At 40.5% G+C, this 23,859-nt stretch overlaps 1 protein-coding gene across 4 annotated transcripts; it reads right to left on the minus strand.

The window, feature by feature from the left end:
• Positions 1-80: 80 nt before the first annotated feature.
• HNRNPR (heterogeneous nuclear ribonucleoprotein R) lies at positions 81-22,311 on the minus strand. Of its 4 annotated transcripts, none has more exons than XM_051772243.1 (11): positions 22,155-22,311; positions 15,865-16,030; positions 13,451-13,569; positions 12,931-13,038; positions 12,143-12,256; positions 8,019-8,195; positions 5,793-5,928; positions 4,555-4,760; positions 3,732-3,881; positions 1,548-1,669; positions 81-1,360 (listed from the first exon to the last, which is right to left on the minus strand). In XM_051772243.1, exons 1-11 carry the CDS (start codon positions 22,227-22,229, stop codon positions 748-750), a joined length of 1,986 nt encoding a protein of 661 aa, XP_051628203.1. In that variant the 5' UTR covers positions 22,230-22,311; the 3' UTR covers positions 81-747. The 4 variants fall into 4 exon arrangements, with proteins under 4 accessions (XP_051628203.1, XP_051628202.1, XP_051628205.1 ...); XM_051772242.1 differs by having other exon boundaries at positions 15,865-16,033; positions 22,155-22,268; XM_051772245.1 differs by lacking the exon at positions 15,865-16,030 and having other exon boundaries at positions 22,155-22,268.
• Between the last annotated feature and the right edge of the window lie 1,548 nt (positions 22,312-23,859).

Raw genomic sequence — 23,859 nt, forward strand, 5'->3', positions numbered from 1 at the left:
TATACTTTGAAAACAATGTTTTTCACAAGAATTACCAATGAAATAATGTTTTAGGACACAATTGAATTTGAAATAGGTAATGTTTTGAATAGATTTTTGAGTTTTATTGAAATCTTACATGAACAAGAAATTGGAAATACAATCACATCAAGGAACAAATTGCCACGGCTTTGACGTTTTAAGCCAAACAAATTTTGTAGGGCAGATTTTCAAAAAGGTGTGAAGTTATAACAATTTAAAAACACAGTTAACCTACTTCTAGGAATGCAAAACATACAATCATGTTATTTTCAATACAAGAAAACTTAATTTGTTGTAATTTCTTAAAACTACTAAGACAAAGCACTAGCTTTTACTTTTATGTACAGCATACTCCTATGTAGTCTATCCCAAATCCAAAAAAAAAAAAAAAAAAGAAACTGTCCAAAACCAGAGGTTCTGCAAAATCATGATTGAACAGTGTGCCATTCCTGCTTTTAAACTGCTAAAATGAAGCCTAAAATGATAAAAGCACTGAAATCCCATATGGAGTTCAGGAATTCTGCAAGCCCAGTAATGTCCAAGTGCGTTTATGAAAAAAGAAAACTAAGAGACTCGAGTATATACACAATAGAGTGATTCTTCAGCCCAATACAAATGGCAGCCAATCGCTACTTAAGGATGAAACATTTAGCCAATTTTGTTTTGAAGGATGTAGAGCTATAGCCAATTCTATGTTTCCAATATTCTCAATCCCTCCTCACTTGTCTACTTCCACTGTTGCCCATAAGTATCCTGATAAAATTCCTGGTTGTCATTATTGTAACCATAGTTACCGGCATAGTCACCACCTTGCTGGAGCGGCTGCTGAGCGATGGGTTGGGAGCCCCAGTTCTGCTGGTTGTTGGTCTGACGGCGCTTGGAATCGGGCTGGTTGTACCCGTCTGCCTTTCTCTTGCCTCCTACGTTGCCCCCACGGTTGCCCCTGGCTCCACGAGCACCGCGTCCTCTCTGCTGCTGTGCGGGACCCCCTCTCCCCCCCCTGGCTCCTCTCGGCGGTCCCATGGGTGCCCCCCTCTGTGAGTAGCCAGCTCTACCTCTTGGTGGTGGTGCTCCCCGCCCCCTAGGTGGTGGAGGGGCACCTCTCCCACCCCTTCCTCCTCCTCCTCTTCCTCTTATAGCATAGCCATCATCATAGCCGTAATAGGGATCTTCATAGCCACCACGGTAGTCATGATAGTCATAACCATAGTAATCATCGTAATAATCTTCATAGCCATAGTAATCTGGGGGATAGCCATATCCACCTCTCCCTCCACGGCCTCTGCCTCTAATAGGAGGTGGCATGCGAGGCGGAGGGTAGTAATAATAGTCTTCGTACCTAGTAAGAAAAAGAAACACATAGTTATTTATCCCCAAAAGCCTCCCAAAATAAAGTATACATTTGCCCTTTTTGATTAATAAGACACAACACAGAGAAAAATTAAGTCAAATCACTCTAAACCAGCCCATGTTTTATAGCAGAACTTCACTCTGCAGTGTTACCACAGTGCCAGGGTGACACTCACGCAGTGCTCCGGGAGGCCTGTCTGGCAGCCTGACGTTCTTTCCTTTTCTTATCCGGTGGCTTTGCTAACACTATTTCAATTTCTTCCCCTTCTATTTCTTTCCCATTCATTTCATTCATAGCCTGTACAAAAATAGAAGAGAAATAACTAAAAATTTGTTTCCATTCAAAATGAAACTAAAACTTACTGAAACCAGAGGGCTGGGCTTCTCCAAGTTGAGCTGTTGCCATGTGCTTTGCTTCTGTGCTGCACAAACAGAATGCTACACATCACTCTTATGTCTCAATTACAGTGAAGCAGCATTTTTTAAAAATGCTCTCTCTTCATATCATAAGGTAAAAAAATGGGATTAAAACATATTAAACATAATTTTAAAAAGGTCAGACGTAACACCATTACATATGTTCCTATATCCCCTAAAAACCTCAAAATACACAGGTTCTCACTATTCACACTGAGGCATTCACTGTACTTGAAAGCCTGTTAGAGCACATGCATGCAAGAGAAAGGATTGCTGCATTTGGGATTCCCAGCTAGCTGAATGTGAGTGAAGTGCCTCTGAGAAAAATCAAGTATTTCTGAGAGGACACACACCTGAGGCGGGGGAAAAAAAAATTACTGAAACTTGGGATCTCATCAAGCAAGCCACAAATCCTCCAGAATATTAATGTGCAATTTTTAACTATCAAATGCACCCGCAAAGAGAACTTAATACATAGAGACAAAGTACAATTAGGACTACACCCTCCAATTCTTCACCTGGAATTATCTGCTTTGCATTGAATGTTTTTGGGTATTCATATTTGCATTAATGAAGACTTTATAGGTCTTTACAGCTACGTGCCTCAAAAACATTAGAAATTATGGCAATTTATTTCCAAGAAGGTGAAAATCAGTAGACAGTGGAACCAATGAGCCAATTTCATGCATTCCACACATGAATATCTTAACATCTCATTAAAAAACAAACCACACCAGTACACACAAAAATATCTCATAAAATTCATAAACCAATTTTAGTGGCCATGACGCAGTCACATAGGGCAGGTGTGGTAGTTTTCAGCTTGTCTCAGAGCAGATGAGCATTAGCGATGTATTTGATCTGTCTTTTCTCATCTGCTACAAGTTTCTGGTTGCTGAAATCTAATGGAGTATTTAGCAGGAATGTGTAGTGGGAAGGGGTTGGAGAGTGTTTATAGACACACTACAAAAAACCATGTCCAGAGGTGCTGCTGACTTACCCCTTCTGTCAACAATTTCTTGTCCTCACTTGGACATGGTCTAAACCTATTCAAGCCAACCTCAACCTTGTTAAATACAAGTGACATTCATCCTAAAGCCAAACTCTAAAACCTAATCTCATGGGTAGGAAAACTGTAAGCAATTAAATGGTTATAAAAATTATTAACAAGGTCAAGTACAGAGCCTTTGAACTGTCCATGTAGCCACATATGTCACATACAATATACCTGCTTCACAACTCCCAGGTGCACTTCCTCCCCTCCTTCTTCCCCCCATAAACCATGGATTTAAAAACCAGATGGAGTAATTTCTATTGAATTCAGTACACTGAAGTACAAACACCAGATACAAATAACCTTCTCAACAGCTTGTGAACACAAAGGAAGAGAACCTTGAAGCTTACAGTAATGACCTTCGGTATTTAATAAGTCATTAAGAAACTGTCTCAGGTACATGTAGAGTTAAAAAGAGGTAATGCATTATGGGAGTTGCCAGCACCATTCTCCTCCACTTCATAAGGCATTTTTTCATTACCTTGCAATTTTTATTTGATACTTGTGTCACTCCAAAGCTACACACAGCCTTTAAATAGAGGTCTTCGAGAGACAACTGATACCTTCTGCCAGTGTTTCCTCAGAAAAATTGTCTAGGTTGATCTTTTTATTTTCCTCTTCTCTAGACTCTCCTGCATTGCTCTACACCTCTTTTCCAGTCTACTTGTTAACTTGCTACAGTTTTGTCCTTTCAAGTTTCACATCCTCCTAGCTACTGAAATCACAGGAACAAAATTATTAGCGTTAAAATTCTCACAATGGGAACTTTATTAACTGGGCTCTACAGTTTGTCTTATTGAGGTAATTACTGTAAAGAAATTTCTTAAAAACCACTTGTACAAAAGAAACTGCTCACATCAACTCAGCTAGGAAAGAATTATCAACCCACCTTCACTGCTGCACCTCTGTCCTCAAAATGAACAAAAGCATAATCCTTCAACTTCTTTACTCTTTCCAGCTTTCCAAATTCGGAAAAAGATTTCTCAAGAATTTCTTCTGTCACAGTAGTGGCCAAGTTTCTTACGAATAAAACTTTTACCTGGTGAAAAAATGAGAACAAAAGCTGTAATCTTTAAAAGTCAAACCTCAAAGGAAACTACCAACTAGCAAGATATTATTCCCTTCCTTGTTGCATTAAGAAATTTGAGTATTAACTCTGTAACTCTTTTTAAAAAGTGCCTTGTAGTTACCTGAATGAAGTTTCTACAACTTTTCTCCTTCCACTATTCCTTCCATGACCAGAAGAATATCCCACTTTGATTTTCTGCTTCTGGGATGCTACAACTCCCAGTAAAATTTTAGTAATAGACCTCAAGGACAGTAAGGAGTTACTCCAAAACACTAGGATAAGAAGCACGTAATTTCCCACACTCAACTTCACCTTCTTGTCATTCTGAAAAACAGTTTTATGCAATACCCACCTGGCATTCGTTAAAGCCAGAGCAGATAATGCACAGTTTGATGTGTCAATCCAGCAGGATAACCCTGTACACTACTAGTTTAGATGTTAACAGCATGTTCTAAATGTCTTCCCATGGCAACTCAGCAACAGTGCTCAGGTTGTGCCATTTGCTCAGCTTACTGTGAAAATGCCCTCATTACTTTTTGTGCCTCAAATCTCACATTGCTCATCTGGAACAAATCTTCATCACTGTGGCATAAAGAAATAATCCTCCCAAAACACCAGAGCATCCAGTGGAGTCTTTACTGACCTTTGCCATGACTTCTGGATCAGGTTCCTCTACTGGATCAGCCCATTCCACTGTCACAACATTTCCCCAGACTTTTACTTTCCCACTCATCAGGCGTCGGCGAGCTTGTGCTGCTGACTTGTGATCCTCATATTCCAAGAAGCAGAATCCTCGATTCTTCTTTTTATCATCAGGTTGATGATACAAGATTACATCCACCAAACCCTCTGAAAAACAGGTCTTTAGTATTGAGCTTTGAAAGGAAAGAGAAAAGTCTAGTCTACCCAAAAATGCCTTCTTTTGTGTTTCATAATTAATTTGATTTTAACACCTGAAAACACAAGAAAAGCAAAATGAATAAGAAATCCATCCAATTTACCCAGAAACAGGTCACCTAGCAGGTGAAGTTCTCCAGAACAAACCTCACAATTAGGTCCTGCAAAACATCAACCTAAGCAGTTCACACAGTGTAAGTTTTCTGTACTTTGTTTTACCATTTTTACATCTTTGAAAAGCAGCCAGCACTGCCACACATGGCCTCTCCCCTGCCTCCTGGGGGACCTGGAAGGAATTTCTTCCACATCTCTCCAAAGAGGAGAAAGAAGTAAATGAATATTCACCTTCTGTTTTCACCACTTCCCTGAAGTACTAATAAATTGCAATCCTAAAAAAGAAGCAGGAGGTTAAAACTCTCCTATTGGAGCAAGAACAAATGACTCAATCTCTTATCTAAAGCAGAAGCACCCTTCCAGTGATGAGCTGATTTCTTCCTACTTGCTGCACATACTGGGGAACAATGCTGAAAAACTGGGACAAAGTTAGGCTGTCATAGTCCCTCTAAACCGATTCAGTATTCCCTCCTCCCCATCACTGCTCAGCAACGCATTTCTTTCAGGTTCCCCAAAAAACTTCTCAGTGTTGACAGCAGAACCTCCTGTAGATCCAGTAACAGGAAGCTGCTGAAGAACAGGTAACAGAAAAAATGAAGGTCTTGAATCTGAGTTCATTTGTGCCATTTCCATCTCAAATTGTAAACTTACAGCATCATTCACTTAACCATCAGTTAAAGAAACACAATTCCTTTTACATTCCACCATAAGATATATTTCATACACAACATTTCTAACAAAACCAAACTTGGAATCCAATTTGGAAAGAGTTTAAATGATACCTGAACACATCTGTCAAAGACCTAGACCGACAAAATGGAGAGACTGAATGGTATTCTGAGAACACATGGAAAAGTCATTAAGTCTTACCTGTGACTTTACCAAACTCTTCCAGTATGTTTTCCTTAGTCTTGTTCTTTGGAATTGACCCAACAAATAACCTGTTGTTTGCCACAGAGATGCATACCCCAAGGTGCTTTCCAGGACGGATTTCATAGTTGTCACACTGAAAAAAGAAAAAGCCATTAATTTGCTTTATCCACAATACTAGGCATGAAAATATCCCCAAATCATAAAATCAGGTATTTTCTTCATCATCTGCTACTTTTATACATAGCATGTTGAATCGGCATTGCAGGAAAATTACTAGAAGAGCTGTTTTTGTGTCAGCATTTGCTTGGAAGAACAGTGCCAAGTTTAGGATTTTCAGAACTTCAGAAGTTCTGCTGAATGGAAAGCTACAAAAAACAACTGTACAAAGAAAGATGCACAGAGAAACACATAACATATACAAATTGCATGGGGTAAATTCATTCACCTACTGTTTATCTCAGACTTGAAAGATCTTTCTATATAACTGGTGACTACTTCCTGTGCTGGGAGTCACTGTCATTGCTGCTGTTACCAATAAGCAAATACACGGCATTACAGATACTGTGAGTTCTTCCTCTTTCCTTGGATAGCTTTGAACACTGTGAGCATGTTTGCAGAGATAATCAAAAGTCTAAATCAGCATGTTACCTTGTTTCCCTCCCTAACCCCAACAGTAGGTATTTTTTGACCTTGTACATGTTAGGATTAAAAAACTTTACCATCAAGTTTCAAAACTTCCCATTAAAAAAAAACTTAGCCCACTGCTTCAAGCTTGTAATCCACAGCTGGATTACCCTGAATACCAAGACTCCCAATAGGTCTTTCAAGGTACAAGAGTTCAATCTTTTCTTTTTTAAATTCTAGATAGACATCATCTTTGTTTTAGGTAGAATTTTCAAACAGAGCAGAAGAGGATGGATGTCTGATCATCAGCTCACTTCTGAAAATCTCATCCAATTCTATAAAAGCAGGTTTTCAGCCATTCTAGTCCTAGCTGAGACGAAGCCCTATAGCTGATATAAATACCTTCAGGAACCTTCTTCATATTCCAGAGGAACTAAAACAAATGTTAACACTGGCACATCGCTTGCTACAACTCCCATCACTTTAGTGTCTCCCCTTTCATCTCCCTCCATCAGTGAATATTTAAAGCAACCACTGTGAGCACCTTCAACTCGGTCAAAAGAAGAAAAAAGTTTCAAAACAATTTTTCCTTCATAAACGACAGTAACTCATATCCACTGATTTCAAACACTGAAACCCAGAAGCAATTACTTGCAGAAACGTATTTTGTGCATCTCCTTCAGGAAACATCCGAGTAGGTTCTAGAAAGAAAAAAACCAGCCTAAGCAGGGACAAGCGATCCCTAGTCTGTAACATAACAACTGCAACTATTTCTAAATACATTCAAATATCTGAAGGAACAAATGCTGCCACATTTAAAGCAATGACTCCTGAAGTCCTTACAGCACAACAGAATTGCCTTAAGTTTTCCCTGCTCCCACCAGCTTAACTAAGGTATTTAGATTTTACCTCTCTTCTTCATGCAGGATCAGCTGAATTCTGCTAAGGCAAACGAAATTAAGCATTTCACTTGTTTTGGTTCAAAGTACACACAATATTCCACAGCCATATCCAAAACCTTGGGAGATGCACATTGATCTGCCTAGTTCTACTTCCTTCTCCCAGGCAGAGGCAAGGCCCCAGCCAGACTGCTGTCTCTCCCTTTAACTCCCTCGGGATTGCTCCGTGTCCTTTCCCAAGCTGCACAGCTGCAGGCCAGTCAGACTTCCAAACACTGAGCAGACTGCACGACTGCCACAGGAGAGAACAAAAGGCCACTGGGAACCACCAAAGGAACAAAGTCAGAGACCTCCTTTATGGCAGCAACAGCTAAACAAGGCAGGTCCAATTAGCTCGTTACAGTAAAGGGTGATGAATCTTAAACACCGTGAATCTTAAGGAATATATTTTCCAGCTGGAATCAAGTACACTCTTGCCATAATCACCCAAGTGTTCTGGCAGGCTGCAGCAGGCTACAGCAGTAACAGTCCTAAATATCTGTATATACTAAATAAAATCAGGAGGCAATTTTTAAGAGAGTAAAATTGAGTTCGTCAATGGATGCTTTAAGGAAACACTTCAAAGACTTCGTTACCTAAGAGGCTACCAATATGTTTGTTGTTTACTTTGTCTTGTCCTGTTTGAAAGTAAGTTACTCACCAGTTTGACTGCTTCCTGTGCTGCATCTTTACTACAAAAAGTAATGAAAGCATAGCCTCTGTTTTGACCAGAAAGAGGATCCATCATGAGGCGCAGATCCCAAATTGGACCAGCTTTCTCAAAGAGTGGTACCAATTCATCTTCATAAAGGTCTCGGGGAATCTTACCAACAAAAACCTAAAAAGGAAGAGAACACTTGAAATAAAGCGTTTTCAGAAATCAAACTTATTTTTAATACTTGAAAGTTCCTGGGAAAGTAAGAACAGTGCAGCATAAACCAGCACAGCAGAAACACCACAGTCGTCACAGTGGCCAATGTTATTGTATGTCCCAAGTCTTCTCACCCTCCCCTTGCTTGTACAAAGTTTTACATACAGAAAACACCATTTTGTTATTTATATTGAAGAGGTTATGAGTTTCCACTACTGAAGAGGTAAACGGTTCTTACTTGGTTTTAATTTTGGCAGTTGAAAACTAAGACCTTACAGACTATCTAGCTGAGCATCCTATGTTAAAGCAGGCCAAGCACTTCCTTGCTCTTGCAGTATTTTCAAATCACTCTAACTTAATCTTCCTTACAAAGTTAGAGACAGAAAAATAAATCTACAAAAATCCCTTTAATTGCCTAATGCACATTATCCACTTTGAATATATATTGTAATCTTGTTTCTTGTCTGTATTTGTTTCAGCTTCCACCAATTGAATGTTTAATATTTGTTTGAGAAAATCTGGAATTCTTGAGATTTTTTTCCTTACAATAATGGGTTAAGTTTTGTTAAGGAGTTTAATCTCTTCAGCTGAGGTCTCTCTAGAAACAGCCCCCCAGGATGTCTAATGACTGCCGCTCTCCTCTGAATTCTCAAAACCTCTGACTTGCTAATACAAGGAAAACATTCCAAACACCCATTAAGATCAAATTTTATTTATTTTAACTTTGAATATTTTTTGTAGTTAAAAAAACAAACAAACAAACAAACAAACCCACAAAAAATGGCATGAGTCAACCTTTTCCTACTCAGCGAGGCATATCTGGCACTAAAGGTATAGCAGAATTTCAGAATTAAAGACACTCAGCATGTCCATGTAAGCACCAATGCAACAAGCCCATGAGGAGAACATGACTTTGATTTGAAAAACAGGGAACACAAATTTTCCTCCAAAGGAAAGACAGAACCTTTAGATGTTTCTTTATGTTATACAGATATTCCCACAGGGTGAGGGAAAGTGAGCAAGCAGCTGTACGGTGCTTGGTTGCCAGTTGGGATTAAACTACAACAATGATAAACTACAATTAGCACAGAGCATGAAGACCTAAGCAGAGCTTGAGAAGTTATAGAAATCAGCTACTATCTTTCAGTTCAAGGACTCAATCAAATTATTTCATACCACCACTAAGGTACTTTTTCTTCTGGGAACATGAATATTCCCTTTAGAAATCATCCTTACTGTGATGCTTCTAAGTATCTTCTTGACAATAACCACAAGAGCTTCAGCATCTCAAAGGATGCAAAACTAATCTGTTCATTGAAAGACATTCAAGAGGTGGACTGTTTTCTTAAATCTAATCTGGTGGTTTACAGAAGAATCTCCAAAACACACACAACACTGTGATTGAGAGTATTCAAAGTGTTTAGCATAAACTACAAAACCAACTGCTAGAGAAATAGGCAAGTGTTTAAGCAAAATGAAGCATGGCAAAAGTCCCTCAGGATAAGCACTTTTTGTTTGCAGATGCAAATGACAAAGTCAGTGTAAGGAGAGAAGGAAATACCCAAGTAACTGTTTGCAGTCTCATTGATAAACACCCCAAACAGGTCTCCAAGTATCAACATCATGTGATCTCACTATAAGCAAAATGCTTTACAGTGAAGCATCAAGTCCTTCAGTAAAACGAACACTCAATATTACTATCAAATCCTATTGCCATTATTTTCTTCTTCAAAAGCTTCTGCACAGCTGTAACTTTGTCTTGATTATAGACTCTTCCAAAACATTCCAAAAAGGTCCAGCTGCTCCTGAAGCTCACCTACTTGAAAAAAATATATGGGACTGCTTCACCCACCTAATCCTTTCAGCCAAGTGTTCACTATGCCAGTCTGTTAACGTTCAACATGCCGAACACTCAGAAGATTATTTAGCAATAATCAGTGCAGCTTTACTGCACAATGCTCAACTACATCTTGACAGCTGAAGCTACAATTAACATGTAACGAAATTCAACTTTATATTTTAAAAAGACAAATTAGTTGGTGTACAAATATTAACAGTAGAAAGACCTGATGCACTTTGGGGGGAGAAGTCTACCTAGTATGCTTCTTCAAATCAGTAATAGTATTTGGGTATACTCAAAAATCAAAAGTTTGCCATTACTGACATCAGTGACAGCTCTGGCATCAACATATCTGAGCTGGCACAAGCTACGAGAGCTTCAGTGTTATTTAAATAAGTTTCAGACCCCAAGAATGCACTGTCACAATCCAAAGTGATACTTTTTTTTTTTAATTTTTTAGCTCTAACATTAGAAAAGAAGTTATAACCAGTTATACATTATAACCAGAAGTGCTGAAAACAAAAGAGAAGTGGTTCTCAAAAGGGAAAAAAAAGGAAAAAAACCCATGACCAAAAAACAAAACCCCACCCACCTCATTGTGGAGGGGAAAAAAAGCGCCCATAATGATCTCATCACTTGTGTGCAAACATGCTCTGCCTACCACCAGATCCCAGCATCCTGTTTAAGTTGATTACTGTGCCTCAGAGCTCAACAGCAAGAGCTAAAGCCTAAATTTCATACAATTTCAGCAATTTAATAAGTTTAATAAATTTATATTTAATAAGCTTCATAAATTTCACCAGTTTCAGCAAGGTATTCAGCATCTCAGCCTGTCAAAACAAACCGCATGTCTAGGTCAGTAAGTAACCTTTAAATCCCACAAAATGGCAGCAATACATTCATTTAGTAGAGGTCTCATTTCTATAACTAGTTGGCTGGGGTTCACTACAGCTTCTAATGCTGATTCATGGCAGAAGCACTTCTGTTCTTCTAGGAGTTTCCACAAATTACTTGCTCTAGCTTCAGGAAACTTAGAAGTATTAAAACATACTCTTCATAGTATAAAAGTACAGCCAACTTTATGGTTTTCCTGCAACTTCCTAAAGAGCCAAACCATCACAGGACAAGATACTTCAGAGCAGTAGTTAAGGACTTTCAGTCACAAATAAAAGGGTTGGAAGGGACCTACAGCAATCAGCCAGTCCAATGCCTGACCACTTGAGGGCTGCCTAAAAGCTAAAGTGCGTTATGAAGGGCACTGTCCCAATGGGCAGTGCCCCTAAGCCCTGACAGGCCTGGGGCACTGCCCAGCTCTCAGCCTGTTCAGTGTCTGACCAACCTCCCGGTAAAGAGATGCTTCCTTGCGTCAGGGAGCCCTGGTGCAATTAAATGACACTTTATACAGCACATAGGCACTCTGGCAACACCACTAAGTTCATAAACAACCTCTAAGTCACCTTCTAAATGCAGAAATGAAGAAAAAGAAAAACAAACAACCAAAACACCCAATCTACATAGCCTCTTTTTAGTGTGGTAGTTTCACTATCCACCCATGCAATCCTCAAGGATGTTTTCATATAGATTGAAACAAAAGCAAATCAACAAATCTATAATTATTATTAATCTCAGTTGTCCTCTTCAAAACTTTCATTTGAGTATCTTTATACAATACCCGAGTCTTCCATTTTTAGCACACTGCATAAAAGCAAGCTAGCATTGCTTAAATTCAATTTCTTGTAAATAAAGTCAGATACCTCTAAGTCACGTTTACTGACCCATGGACCACAAGCATTAGGATGAACCATGAAGTCTAACAACTTAATGATCTATTTCACATTTTAAGAAATTTTACACAGCCTTTCATAATATATTCCACCTGCTTCTCCCCACTTTAACCTGTTTTCCTGTCTTTTGCAGAATACTGAGAAGTAAGAAAGACTGATTTAGACACATAGAAGAATGCTTTCCTCTACAATATATTAAACTTGTAATACAGTTTATTTTCAATTATTTCCTATTTATAAGTTTGCACAAACATACAAAACAACCATCAGATTAGTCTGTGTATACCAACCTCTGTTCCAATGCCAGGCTGAACACCAGAATATACAGTATCTGGAGGAGGGCCTCCATATTTCCTCTGTCCTGTAGTTACATCCAAAGTGTAACCAGTCCTCTCTAGCAAAGCCTGAAAAAAAAAAAAAAAAAAAAAGTCAGACTAGTTCCAGAGGAGAGGGTTGTGGGTTAAAATATACAGAATAAAAAATGCATTCGAAGTTAAGCCTTTATCTGCTCCTTGCCACACTTGATAACAAGGTATATATGGAGACAGAACCTACAAAAACACCTGTTATTTTGTGGGTTTAAAAAAAAAAAAATCATAAACGACAACATTTGTTTTATACTACGAGGTCACTGGAAAGAATTTGTTTGTCTTTTCCCTTATTTCCCATTTTATATGTAGCAACCCAAGAACTCCAGAACACCAGGTAATTCTTGTCGCCCACTCTGTACTCAGGTCACAGCAAAACAGAAGACTTTCCTAATACACTAATACCTTGTTCTTGTTGAAATGGTCAGCCAGTCTCAATGTACTGCATGTGTGTAAAAGCTTTCATATAAAAGGACAAGTAAAACAATTCTTAAGTAGATATCGATATTTTGGCAATTGTGTGATCAGAAAGACCTGCACTTCCAACAAGCACTCTCTCTAGAATCTCTATCATACATACATTTCTTCAAAGTCAAGTGTCAATATACTTATCCAGGTGGTATCGATGCTTTCTGAGTACATCCAAAATTTCTCCAGTCTATGTACAGATAATATTTATCAGGCAGTACAGAACTAGTATCTTCTGTTACCTTAATCTTTGCTTCATCTGGTCCCTTCGTTGATTCCTGTACTTTGCTGCCTTGTTTCTCTCTTTGCCTGTAGGTCTTCATAACTCCACATAAAAATGCACTTTTGTTCTGTAGATACAATTTACAAAACAATTCAATAGTGTGTATGACAAGCCCTGGGAATCCAGTGAGTCTTATACTCCATACCATGAGGTCACTATTTCAAGTCAATGCAATAAATCAAATGTCAAAAGAATCCTTTAGGAAAATCCAACAATTAATTGAATAAACTTGTCAGATTGAAAAAGTCTTCATTTTAACCCATTTTCTCAATTGCACACTCATTTTTATTATCTGCGAGCTTTTGCTTTGTGCTCAAATACCTACACATTTAAGGCACTTTTTAAACACACTTGGGATTTGGGTTTGCAACATAAGAATACAGCAACATCAATGAATTTCTAAATTACAACTCTCCTGCCAGTAGTGCCAGAACACTATTTATACGAATGTGCTCACACTCCTGGAGCTCTCACCTTACCTGTACATGCGACAGGTCACTTTCTTTAAACTGCTGTAATACAGAGAGGGCTCCTTCTTCATTAAATTCCCTAAGAGCATCAATTGCTCTTTCATCAAGATCGACATAAGCTACCAACCCTAAAAGTTAAAGATAAAGAAGTTACAGATTTCTATTGAATTTCATACAAACTAAGATCTATGCAGTTTGCTTTTAAAGTCAAAAAGTTACATTCCATAGCAACAGAGTTATACATTTAATTACATATTCCTACAAAAGTATATGAAAGAACATGAGTACAACAATGAAAAAAAGTTAAATTAAAATGTATATACCTAAGCACTAGCTGATGTGCAAGATTATACCCCGTGTTAAACAGTTTTCTAACATTCAGGAATGCAATCTGCTGCATAAAGCAGTATTACATACCAGGGTCTGAAACAATGAACTTTGGCTCACTTCTAATAATTTGAATTTTGTTTATTTATCTTTCATTTTAAATTCCACACGTCCTTCTCTCGAACTGAGCTGTTCTAGAATAAGCTGAACCGTCAACATTACAGGTATCCTACTGTATGGGAAAAGGGAGCTACCTAACTGATGATCAAATACTTAGGAAGCTGTACTCCACAAAATATTAGGAAGCAAAACGGTTTGTTCAGTCTTTCCTCCAACATCAAAAAAGCAGGAATCAGTGGACTCCATGTAGTGTTTGGGGGGTTTTTTAACTCATTTTGTTGCTCTATGCAGTTCCAAGAGCCAGAATTCAAAAAGGTATTATTTTGAGCCCTGCTATGTACCCAAAAAGGCTAATGTTAATTTTACAGGTACAGACTCCCCCAAGAAACATTGGACCAGTTCTGAAGCATGTTTTTCTTTTTAAGGGTCTTTACAGGTTATTTTTTTCCTTTTGTAATGCACTTGCATAAGCTGTGGAGTGTGAGAAACAGATTTTAAGATTTGTACTTTTTAAATGATACATCCAAATTTAGGACAGATACCAAGAACTCCACACACTTTGCAACAGCTTGATCTCCCAAATACATAGATTATTTCACTGCCACTTGATTTCAAAAGTGCACAGTAGTGCCAAGCCCAAGGACTACATTTCAGAAGTGATCCTGCATATTGGAAGGCACCTGTATCTTCCATAGAAGTCCTAAACAGATTAAAAATCCCTAAATTCAATCCCAAATTTGGCTTGTGTGTCAAAAGTAGTTTGCTTCACTGACAAACCTCTGCACAATACAAACATCTTCCATGCCATTAAAGAAGTGTGAATAAATATTTTCAGGTTACTCATGCAGTGGAATTATACTTGCTAGTCAGGTTCTGGGCTAAAAAGCTTCTAAATTCCTTAAGAACTCCTCACCACACAACCTAACTGCAACACATGTTAGAGCCCCACAAGTTCCTTTGCCCAGGCATTTACACCTTCTCTCAGACCATCAAGTGCACCTCATTGTGACCCACAGTTGGAAAGTGCATCTCTAAAGCCAATAAAAGCTGGTAAAGGCTTGACGAAAGCTCACTGTGAATGACTTCCAAAAGACATCACCCACGTGAGCCAGAGTATCACACTGAGGATTGATAAGGTATTGGTTTTGAACTGCCTTCATTTAATCAGTGGAATTTTAACTCTTTTCAACAAAAACTGACATCTTGCCACCAAGGCATTCAAGATAAGCACGTAGAGCAGTTCTACTGCTTCTTGTAAATCTGTTCACAGAACACACTCTAAAGAGGAAAAGAAAACCTCTGTTATAGGACAAAATAATAGGGTGGTTATAAAAACAAAATAGAAAAACCTCTGTATATAAAGAAACCTCTCTAGAAGTTGCAGAGACCATTTGCTACCAGCAAGGTATTACTCGACTTGCTAGATAGCTTAGTCCTCAACTTTGTTAAAAAGCAGTTAGTGTCAAGCTGAACATTTCAGTGTAATAACCAACATGGATTAAACTGTCCACTCAGAACTAGAGAGAACAAAAAATCCACAGGCAGACTCAATTCAAATGTAGTCCCAGGCAAGACAAGCTAGTTGCTTCCCTCACTAAGTCACCTATCGAGCCTTTGAGTGTTTTAGAACCACTGTGAGCAGTTGACAGTAGATAAGTAAAAGCAAAATGATGATTCAGATTGAAGAAAAAAAATGTACAGTTTAGTATGTGCAAACATACATCTTCATTTGAAAACGTCTAAGAAACTAGTGCTCTGTGCCCTAAAGCAACTAAGATATCACATACAGCTCTAAAGATCTGTCAAGTAATTAGTCAATGTCAAACCCAATTTGCCTTTAGGGAAGTCAAAGTAGCAAAACATTCAGAGCTACACAGATCAAAAACAATGAATTTTTAAACCTTAATCTATAAAAATTTGAAAATGGTATGCCCTCACTTTCATAACCAATCAGAAACAAGAAATGCATATTATACCTGTCTGAAATATTTCATCAAGTCTCTCTGCCACCTTCTGTGGGAGGCCTGCCTCTATCAGTGTCTTGTAGTGTTCTGTGTGAGTTACACTGGAAGTATCCATTGGTTCTTCCTCTTCTTTTAACTGTACCGCATTACCATTCACCTGATTAGCCATTTTATTATGCTGCTGGAAAAAATTCAGGAGCTATATTACAATAAGCCAGAAATAACTAGTTTGTAGGACAATGCATGATTTATCTAAACTAATTTGTATACATGCTGCAAATCACCTGTATCAAAAGTTTTATTTAATACTTTTTGGATGCAGCTGATCTAAGTTTCAAAAGAAAGTACAACCCTTAATATTGTGGAAAATGTACATGGAAGAACTTACATAACTTTTTAAAAATGTACTTCATGTACATAACGATGTCTAAACTTCATCTGCTGATTGTCGTTAACTGGTTACCATAGCAGCTAGAATGTACGGGGACATGGTAATAACAACCTTCAGCAAAGACTCAGAAGAGCTAGTGCTATTCCATTTCCCATTCCTCTACTTTTAAAACAATTGTTTAAAATGTAATGAACACATAACCCTGCAGGGTAGCTTAAGACATAAAAATGTCAATACTTGTTTGCTTATTTCCACTTTCTTGGCTTGTTGCCATGTCTTCCTTCAAACCCAACATGTTGCACAAGACTACCACACGCTTTCTCACGGTGCTGTCAGAACTTGAGGATAGAAACAGAAAAATTGCACTCTAATGCACATTGTCATTTGAAGCTGCAACATAACAGTTTCCATGCTTTCAGTTTCCCTCCAATTCAAGCTCTACAAATCAGTCCAGCTACTTTTTTAATAACATATACCTTATTGGTTTAAAAGGAAGCCATGACTGCAGCATCTTCAGTTCTTATATTAGAAAGACTCTCTTTCAGAATTAACAAACTGATTGCAAATATGTGCACCGAAGAATGCACAATTATCTTCTCAGACAATTCCAGTGGGCTTTGCCCAATTCATTAAAAACAGTTTCAATTTCTCAATTAGTCAGCCAGCTGATATTTAGTGCTCTCAAATAAAAAGGCTGACAAGAGGCAATTCAACTACCCAGCAGAGAACATCAGGATGATCAGCTGTTAGGTTCAGAAATGAAACAAGCCTCAGGCTTTAAATGATAGGGCAGAAGTCGATGAGCAGAAGCAAAATGATAACCAGGTAGACAATGCAGCATGGTTGGAGTGATGCAATTAACTACTGGAATACAGATATGAAGATGATTCAAGAACAGGTTTTTTAAAAAATGCTGAAGCCTCCAGCTATTTACTATGCTACAAAACAAGTCTCAAAGCATAACCACACCTCTAGCAGTCCCTTGTATACCCAACCCTTCCAGACTACAGCTCATGAACGTGTTGCAAGACAGCCTATGAAGATTTGGAAGCTAGAGCTAGGGAAAAAAAACAAACAACTAATAATTTTTCTTCAGACAGTAATGATTTTACTAAAGCTGTCTTAACTCGAAGGTAAATTTTAGAGATGTAACGCAGCCTCACGTTGTTTCTGTCAGATGCCACTTCTTTTAAGCCATTAGTGAGCAAAAGAAAGGAAGTTTTCCATCGCCACATAGCATATATATATGCTCACACACATGTTCTGTTACTTGACAAAGACAAATTGCTTTCTAACCAATTCAGTTTACTTAAAAGCATCTCTGACTGTAGCCTAATTACAGAAGAAAAAAAAAATGCTACCCGAAGCCTACAATAATGCTTAGCTACCCTTACAGGTATTAACTATCGAAACACTAATGAACATCAAGTTTCTATAGGTTATGAACATCACAGAAAGCAAAACTCAGCTATGTGTCTGCTTGTTAGATAGTCTCAGCATAATCTCAAATTTGAAATAGTGCAGGGCAGAGGGGGTTTAGTTACATCAAAAATGCTTTGGGTATAGCATCATTCTTAACCCCCCTTCTCAAAACCCCCCAGGCTAAGACACACAAAGAAGATATACAGAGAGGGGTATTTTTGTGTTCACCTTTTTACTGTCTTATAAGATCAGTTATTTACACATATATTGTCTTCTCTGTACACAAAAAAAACCTCAAACAAAACAAAACACAAAAAGAACTGAGAGGCTATGGCAACACATAAATACAGAAAAGTTATTTGAAACAATTGCAAGGACCTTCTAAACTACAGTGGCTTATGGTGATGCTCATGGACAGTTTTTTGTGAACCCAGAGTAGCTTTCAAGTGTCACATACCCAAAAGATTAACACTTTTCTCAGTGTTGCCTATACCTGAACAAAGGGTTGACAAGCTATTCTGTGTCCAGGCAGAAACACCTCCTCTGGAGTTCCGACAGGTGAGATTCACAGCCTACCACCAGAAGGTATCTGCCTTCACCGCAAACATACACCAGTGTGGGGAGCAACATCTAACCCCTAAGAAACAGAATACTACACAGCACTACAGCTCAAAGGCTTTTTGATAATGTCAATTAAGACTCTGCATCTTAATTCACTAGTTGCATGGTTTATTTTTGCTTAAGAATTAGTGCCCTCATAAAGAACCAAAATCAAATGTAATGCACAATCGGTTTGGGTGTTCAAATTTTAGCTATTTCCTGTCATGCAAACTTAATTTAAAAGGTTTTCTTAAAGAAATTTACAGTGGAAAATTTTAAGGTCTTCAGGGTGTGAGAGCATCCAGAAGAAATATATTTCTTTTCACAGTTATAGCAACAGATTCCCTAAAGGCTTTGTAAGCTTGGCCTGGAATCTGAGATTAAACCGACTTTTGTTCCACGAATATCACCAGCAAGCAAAATTACATCTCTTACAACACTAAATCTGCACTCTGAGTTCAGCAGATATATGTGGGTGAAAGTCATAGCTGAAAAAGACTGTTTAGCTCCCCCTCTAGGTAACATCAGCTAGATTTAGCTGACAAGAAAAATATTTTTAATATTTTTAATTTAATTTTACCAGCAAGTAAAACTCACAATGATTTCATTAACATTTTTGTTCTCCTCTAAAAAAAAAATATTAAAAACTCCTTAAAAAAAAAAGAGGAGCGACGTCTATGTTTGGATGCACAGTGTGTTCACAGGACCCAGCCTATGACAGACCACACCACCAGAGCACCAGCATGTACTTGGAAGTTTTTCATCTGCATTAAGTCAGTCAAATATCCAGAAGAGAGGGAGACTGGTTGATTGGAAAAGATTTCAAGGGTGGATTAAAAGTAAAGAATTACATATATTAGTATGTGTGGGACATGTATTTGTTTTTAAAACATGCAGAAATGGATGAATTTAAAACAGTGTACACAAAACCATGCTTACCAAATGAGCAGAAGTAATACAAATTGGGGACAACTTTACATAGGCAAGGAGAATTCCCGCTGGTGCCTGAGGGGTTACCTAGCTTCACCACCTCCCAACTGCGCACACCGGAAAGGGGCTTGTTTCAACCTTCATACTCTTTTTCCAACAATGCTTTCCTGAAGACCATAAATACTTTATGATATAAAACATGTTTTAAGCCATTCACCCAGAATTCCTGCATCTCGAGAGAGTAATTTACAAAGTGACTAGTCCCCTTTTTAAGCCCTCATATGACAAGTAGGAAGTTAAAACTACAGGTACTTCCAGTGTTTCATAACTCACATGGCTCAAATAGTTTTTTCCTGAAAAACAAAAAAAAATGAACACAGACCTGAGCCTGACAGCATATGGCATCTTGAAAAGAGAGACCTGATCTCGGTCTCAACCTGACAATCACTGGTTAAACAGCCATGATGTTACCATTCCCTGTATCTTATACCATGCCTCTAACAGAGGTTGCCACCTACAGACTATCTAAGTATAACTCCATCCAATTAATTATAAATTCAATCTAGTTAACTCAAAACATGCTTAGTAACAGCTTAAATAAGCAGGAAAGGCAATTTCTGGCAAAAGGACAATATCTCAAACTACCATGACCAACTTCACAGTGATTATACACCAATACTGCTTTCAGCCTCCTGCTGAAAACTTTTAGTTTCACACAGGAACTGAACTTGTTTAGTTCAGGTGCACAGGAAACCAATTAATTCATACACATAAACTCTGCATCAAAGTCATTTTTCTTGCTTATGTTACTGCTCCTTCTATCCAATATACTATCTGTGTCAAGCAGTTAAGTTATACCACATTAAAAATAACAGTGAAGGAAGTTTGGGGGACACTTGTTAGTTTTTGTTGTTTAAATTGACCACAAGAAAACAAGCATCATCCCTACAGTTATGCCTCACACTTCCAGAATGTTCTTGTCAAAACAGGAAGATAAACACATGAGTGGGGGGAAGATAAGACTTCACATTTAAAGACTGGAGATTTATTAAAACCTCACTCTTTAACAAACATTTCTGTACACAAAGGCATGTACAAAAGGTCAGGCCTTTTATTTTGTACATGATAGCCATTTCTTTCATACTATAGCTTATTCAATCACAGTACATTTTAATAGCTTAATTATGCTTTAATAAACATTTCTTAGAATGAATTACAAGAAAACTTATTTAGTAAGTCATTGCAGGCTGAAGACCTTTATAACATTAGCCAGGTTTCCCCACTATCTGTATGCCAAAACACAGCTGGCACCCTCACCCCTCCAGTACGGAGCTCTCAGCCTTCCTCACTCCACAGCCCCATGCAATGAAAAAAATCTGAGAATCTCCAGCATGATGCTAAGCAAGAGACCAGCACAGCCCTCACAGAAACTGAAATTCTGCTTCAATACCCACACAACTATCTCTGGGAGATGACTTTAGCACAGCAAGTTAGCAAGATGCCCATCAGTGCCATTAAAACACAACACCGATCACATCCTCCTCCTACAGAGCTCCTATGTTTTGCTAACCTGAAATATAAAATCTGTACATGCTCATTTCTCATTGGAGTTGGCCATTCATAGCTCATCTGATTGTTTGGGTTGTACTGAACAACACTTATGGCACTCCAGTTCAAAGCAACACTTAACAAAAATGAGCTTTGTTCTGAAGAATTTATCTTCAAAGAATTTTGCAGATCTCTGCCTAAGAAAGCAGGTAGTACTGGGGCTTTTTGACAAAACTAGGAACTTAAGTGTTAGCAGGAGGCTCAAGTATTGTTTCAACAGTATTCACACCTAGACAGAAAAACTGAGAGGTAAGGATATGAAGTATTCATGGAAAATACAATTTCTAGGATGCAGAATTATCAAGCAGACAGTGCTCGTTTGCAACCACCACAGTTTGCATAGGTTAAAAAATCCCTGCACTGTGAGATGCAGAATTCTGGTTCTATTACCTTTACTTCTAGGAGTTAAAAAAAAAAAACAAACCGGTGTTAAAGTGTGATCTCAAAGGAAAAAACAAACAAACAAACAAACAAAAATCCAAACCACTAGCTTCGTGAGCATTAACGTCCTTTGCAGCAGGAAATGCTGGTGGGATCCTTTAGTGCCCTATAAATGGGAAAGCTACTCTAACACAGTGTTTCATAGAGTAGTCCAGCATAGCTTATGTACTTAAGTAGGTAAGCACGTTCAAATACTGACAGGTAAGAAAGCTGCTCAGACCTAGTAACTAAGTCTTATTTTAAAAATAATTTTAATAACGATGCTTTTAAAGCAAAATTTTTCAAGGTTTAGTAAAGGCCTTCGGTAAAAGTTAATTTAAGAGAAACAACGTTCTAACGACAAAACTCCGGAGAATTTCTGCTTCAAGCGCTTGTCAAGTGTTATTTTCTCGATGGAAGCGCGAAGCGCAGACCCGAGCGCTGCGGGTGGTGCCGCCTGTCCCTCCCTACAGCGGCTCTATCACATCATGCGCTGTCCGAGACCAGGGGACGCCCTGCGACAGCGACGCGCTCGCTGCTGGGAGCGTTGCTGGGTCCCCGCGGGCCGGGCACAGCCCGGAGGGCCCGCGCAGAGCTCCGACCCGCAGCCCCGCAGAGGCCCGTCCCGGCCACTCGTCACATGCACCCCTGACCCCCACGGCGGGGCGGGGCGGAGCGGGCCGCCCCCCCCGGCCCGCCCCCGGCCCCTCCCCGGCGCAGCTCCCCCTCCCGCGCCCGCGCCCGGCCCGCGGAGCGGCCCCTCCGCGGCCTCCGCCTCGCTCCGCTCCGCCGCGCCAGCGCCCCGGGCCCACACCCGCCCGCGCTGGGCCTGTCCGCGGCCCGCGCCGCCCGCCCCGCCGCGGGGCCCGCGCGGGAGGGTCCAGCCCGGCCGCGGAGCGCCCCTGCCCCGCGGAACGGCTCCGGCACTCACCGGAGCGGGGCCGGCGCGGCGCAGCTCGGGCCCAAGCAGCGACGGCAAATGGCGCGCGCTCCTCCTTCTCCTCATGGACGGCGGCGCGACCCCGGCAGCACGCGGGGTTTCCCGGAACTGTTTCCAGGGACCGCCGTCTCGCCCACTAAGGAGCCCGCTTTCCGGACGGGCAGCCGGCGGCGCCAATGGGACATGGGAGGCGGGACGCACCCGTCTTCCCGCCGGCCAATGAGAAGGCAGCGCCGTAACCAATCGCGCGGCGCCTTCCCCCGGCGCGCCGGCAGGGCCGGGCGGGGGCATTTAAAGGGGCAACGCCGCCCGCGGCCCGAACAAAGGGAGAGAGCGGGGCCGCCCCCTCCCCCCCGCGCGCCCGGGGGCGGGGCCTCCGCTGAGGGGGCGGGGCGGGGTCAGACCCGGGCGGAGGGGCTGCGGCCGGGCCGGGACGCCCGGCGGGACCCCCGGCCCTCACCCGCGGGGCTCTCCCGCTGTCCGAGTCCTGCCCCCTGGGAGCCCCCTGGGCCACGTTGCCCTCCAGGCCCGAGGCAAGGAGGAGAAGCTGTGCGGCACTGTCCCTTCTCAGGACAGTGGCGTGAGGGGCTCTGCGCCTGCTAATCTGTAATTAATCGGTGATTAACTTGCCTGCTCACCAGATTTGCTTGATGAGTGCAGAGTTGACACAATAACTACATAAACTTGGAGGAAAATCAGTGCGTTGGCACCGTTTGTGTGGCACTGGCTTCGTGCGCTTGTGCTGTTGCCTAACGTGGAAGTCAAGGTGTGCTGGGCTGGGCCAGGCAGAGCCCAGGGTGCTGTGTTGAAGTGAACCCAGAGAACCTGCATGTGAACTGTCCCTCCGGAGCCTGGTAAAGAAAGAAGTGCAGCAGCTGTCATACTCTCTGCGAAGGTCCTTCCAGGACTTTCACCACAAAATTACTCTCCTGAAGACAGCATGTAGGTGTGTGTTGTATCAAGTATGTGTGATAGCCCACTACTGGGGAAAAAGTGTGTTGTCCAATGTTTCCAATCCAGAAATTGGAGGCAGGCTTGTGCAGATGCTGGAAGTGTTCAGTCTGTCTTGCTGAACCTGTCCAGTGGCGGACACGCTGCTTCTCCTGTGGAATTGGCACTGCCTTGGTGACTTCCCTCTCCAGACTCAGCAGTAGAGCCAGCTCTTCAGTGCTGGATGTAGGGACTGCTGTGGTATAGAGAGGGAAGGAGATGTAATCATTCATTGCCTTGTCCCAGTTCACTGCAGCAGTTTATTTTACTGGGAGGTAAGAATGGTAGGTTTAAGGAGTTCTCGCAACACAAATACTAAGATTGAGGGAGCTGAGCATCTGTAGTGGTGCTTAATAAATATCCTGCAAAGCTCTTAAATACTTTGTAATATAGTATCCAGGAGTGAATTATGGAGTATAATGACACAAAGCTACACAACATCTGATTTAGTCCTGTGCCAAGGCAGTAAAAAACCATCTTGGAACCAAGGAGAGCGTTAATCTTGGCAGAGAGCTGGCACGTATTGGTCTGGCACGGCAGGACAGTCCCACTGCCCCTGGACGTGCAGGGGGTGGTGGTGTACCTTCAGTGGGGAGGCTGGAGTCTTGCATGGGAGAAAGGTGAGTGAAGCCCTGAGGGGACAGAGCAAAGGAAGTGAAGGGATCCAGCTTTTCCACGGCCCTATATATTTACCCTGCAAACTGTT

The sequence above is a fragment of the Manacus candei genome, unplaced genomic scaffold (assembly GCF_025592945.1).
Source record: "Manacus candei isolate 608988 ecotype Guabito, Panama unplaced genomic scaffold, ASM2559294v1 h1tg000151l, whole genome shotgun sequence".
NCBI lineage: Eukaryota > Metazoa > Chordata > Aves > Passeriformes > Pipridae > Manacus > Manacus candei.

Excerpts from the sequence above, each read along its gene's own strand:
- HNRNPR (XM_051772242.1), bottom strand. The coding sequence starts at position 22,229 with ATGAGGAGAAGGAGGAGCGCGCGCCATTTGCCGTCGCTGCTTGGGCCC. Across the intron at positions 8,196-12,142 it reads AGCCTGGCATTGGAACAGAG|GTTTTTGTTGGTAAGATTCC; the intron begins GTTGGTATACAC and ends CTTCCTTTTTAG. Across the intron at positions 3,882-4,554 it reads ATCCAGAAGTCATGGCAAAG|GTAAAAGTTTTATTCGTAAG; the intron begins GTCAGTAAAGAC and ends TTTTTTCACCAG.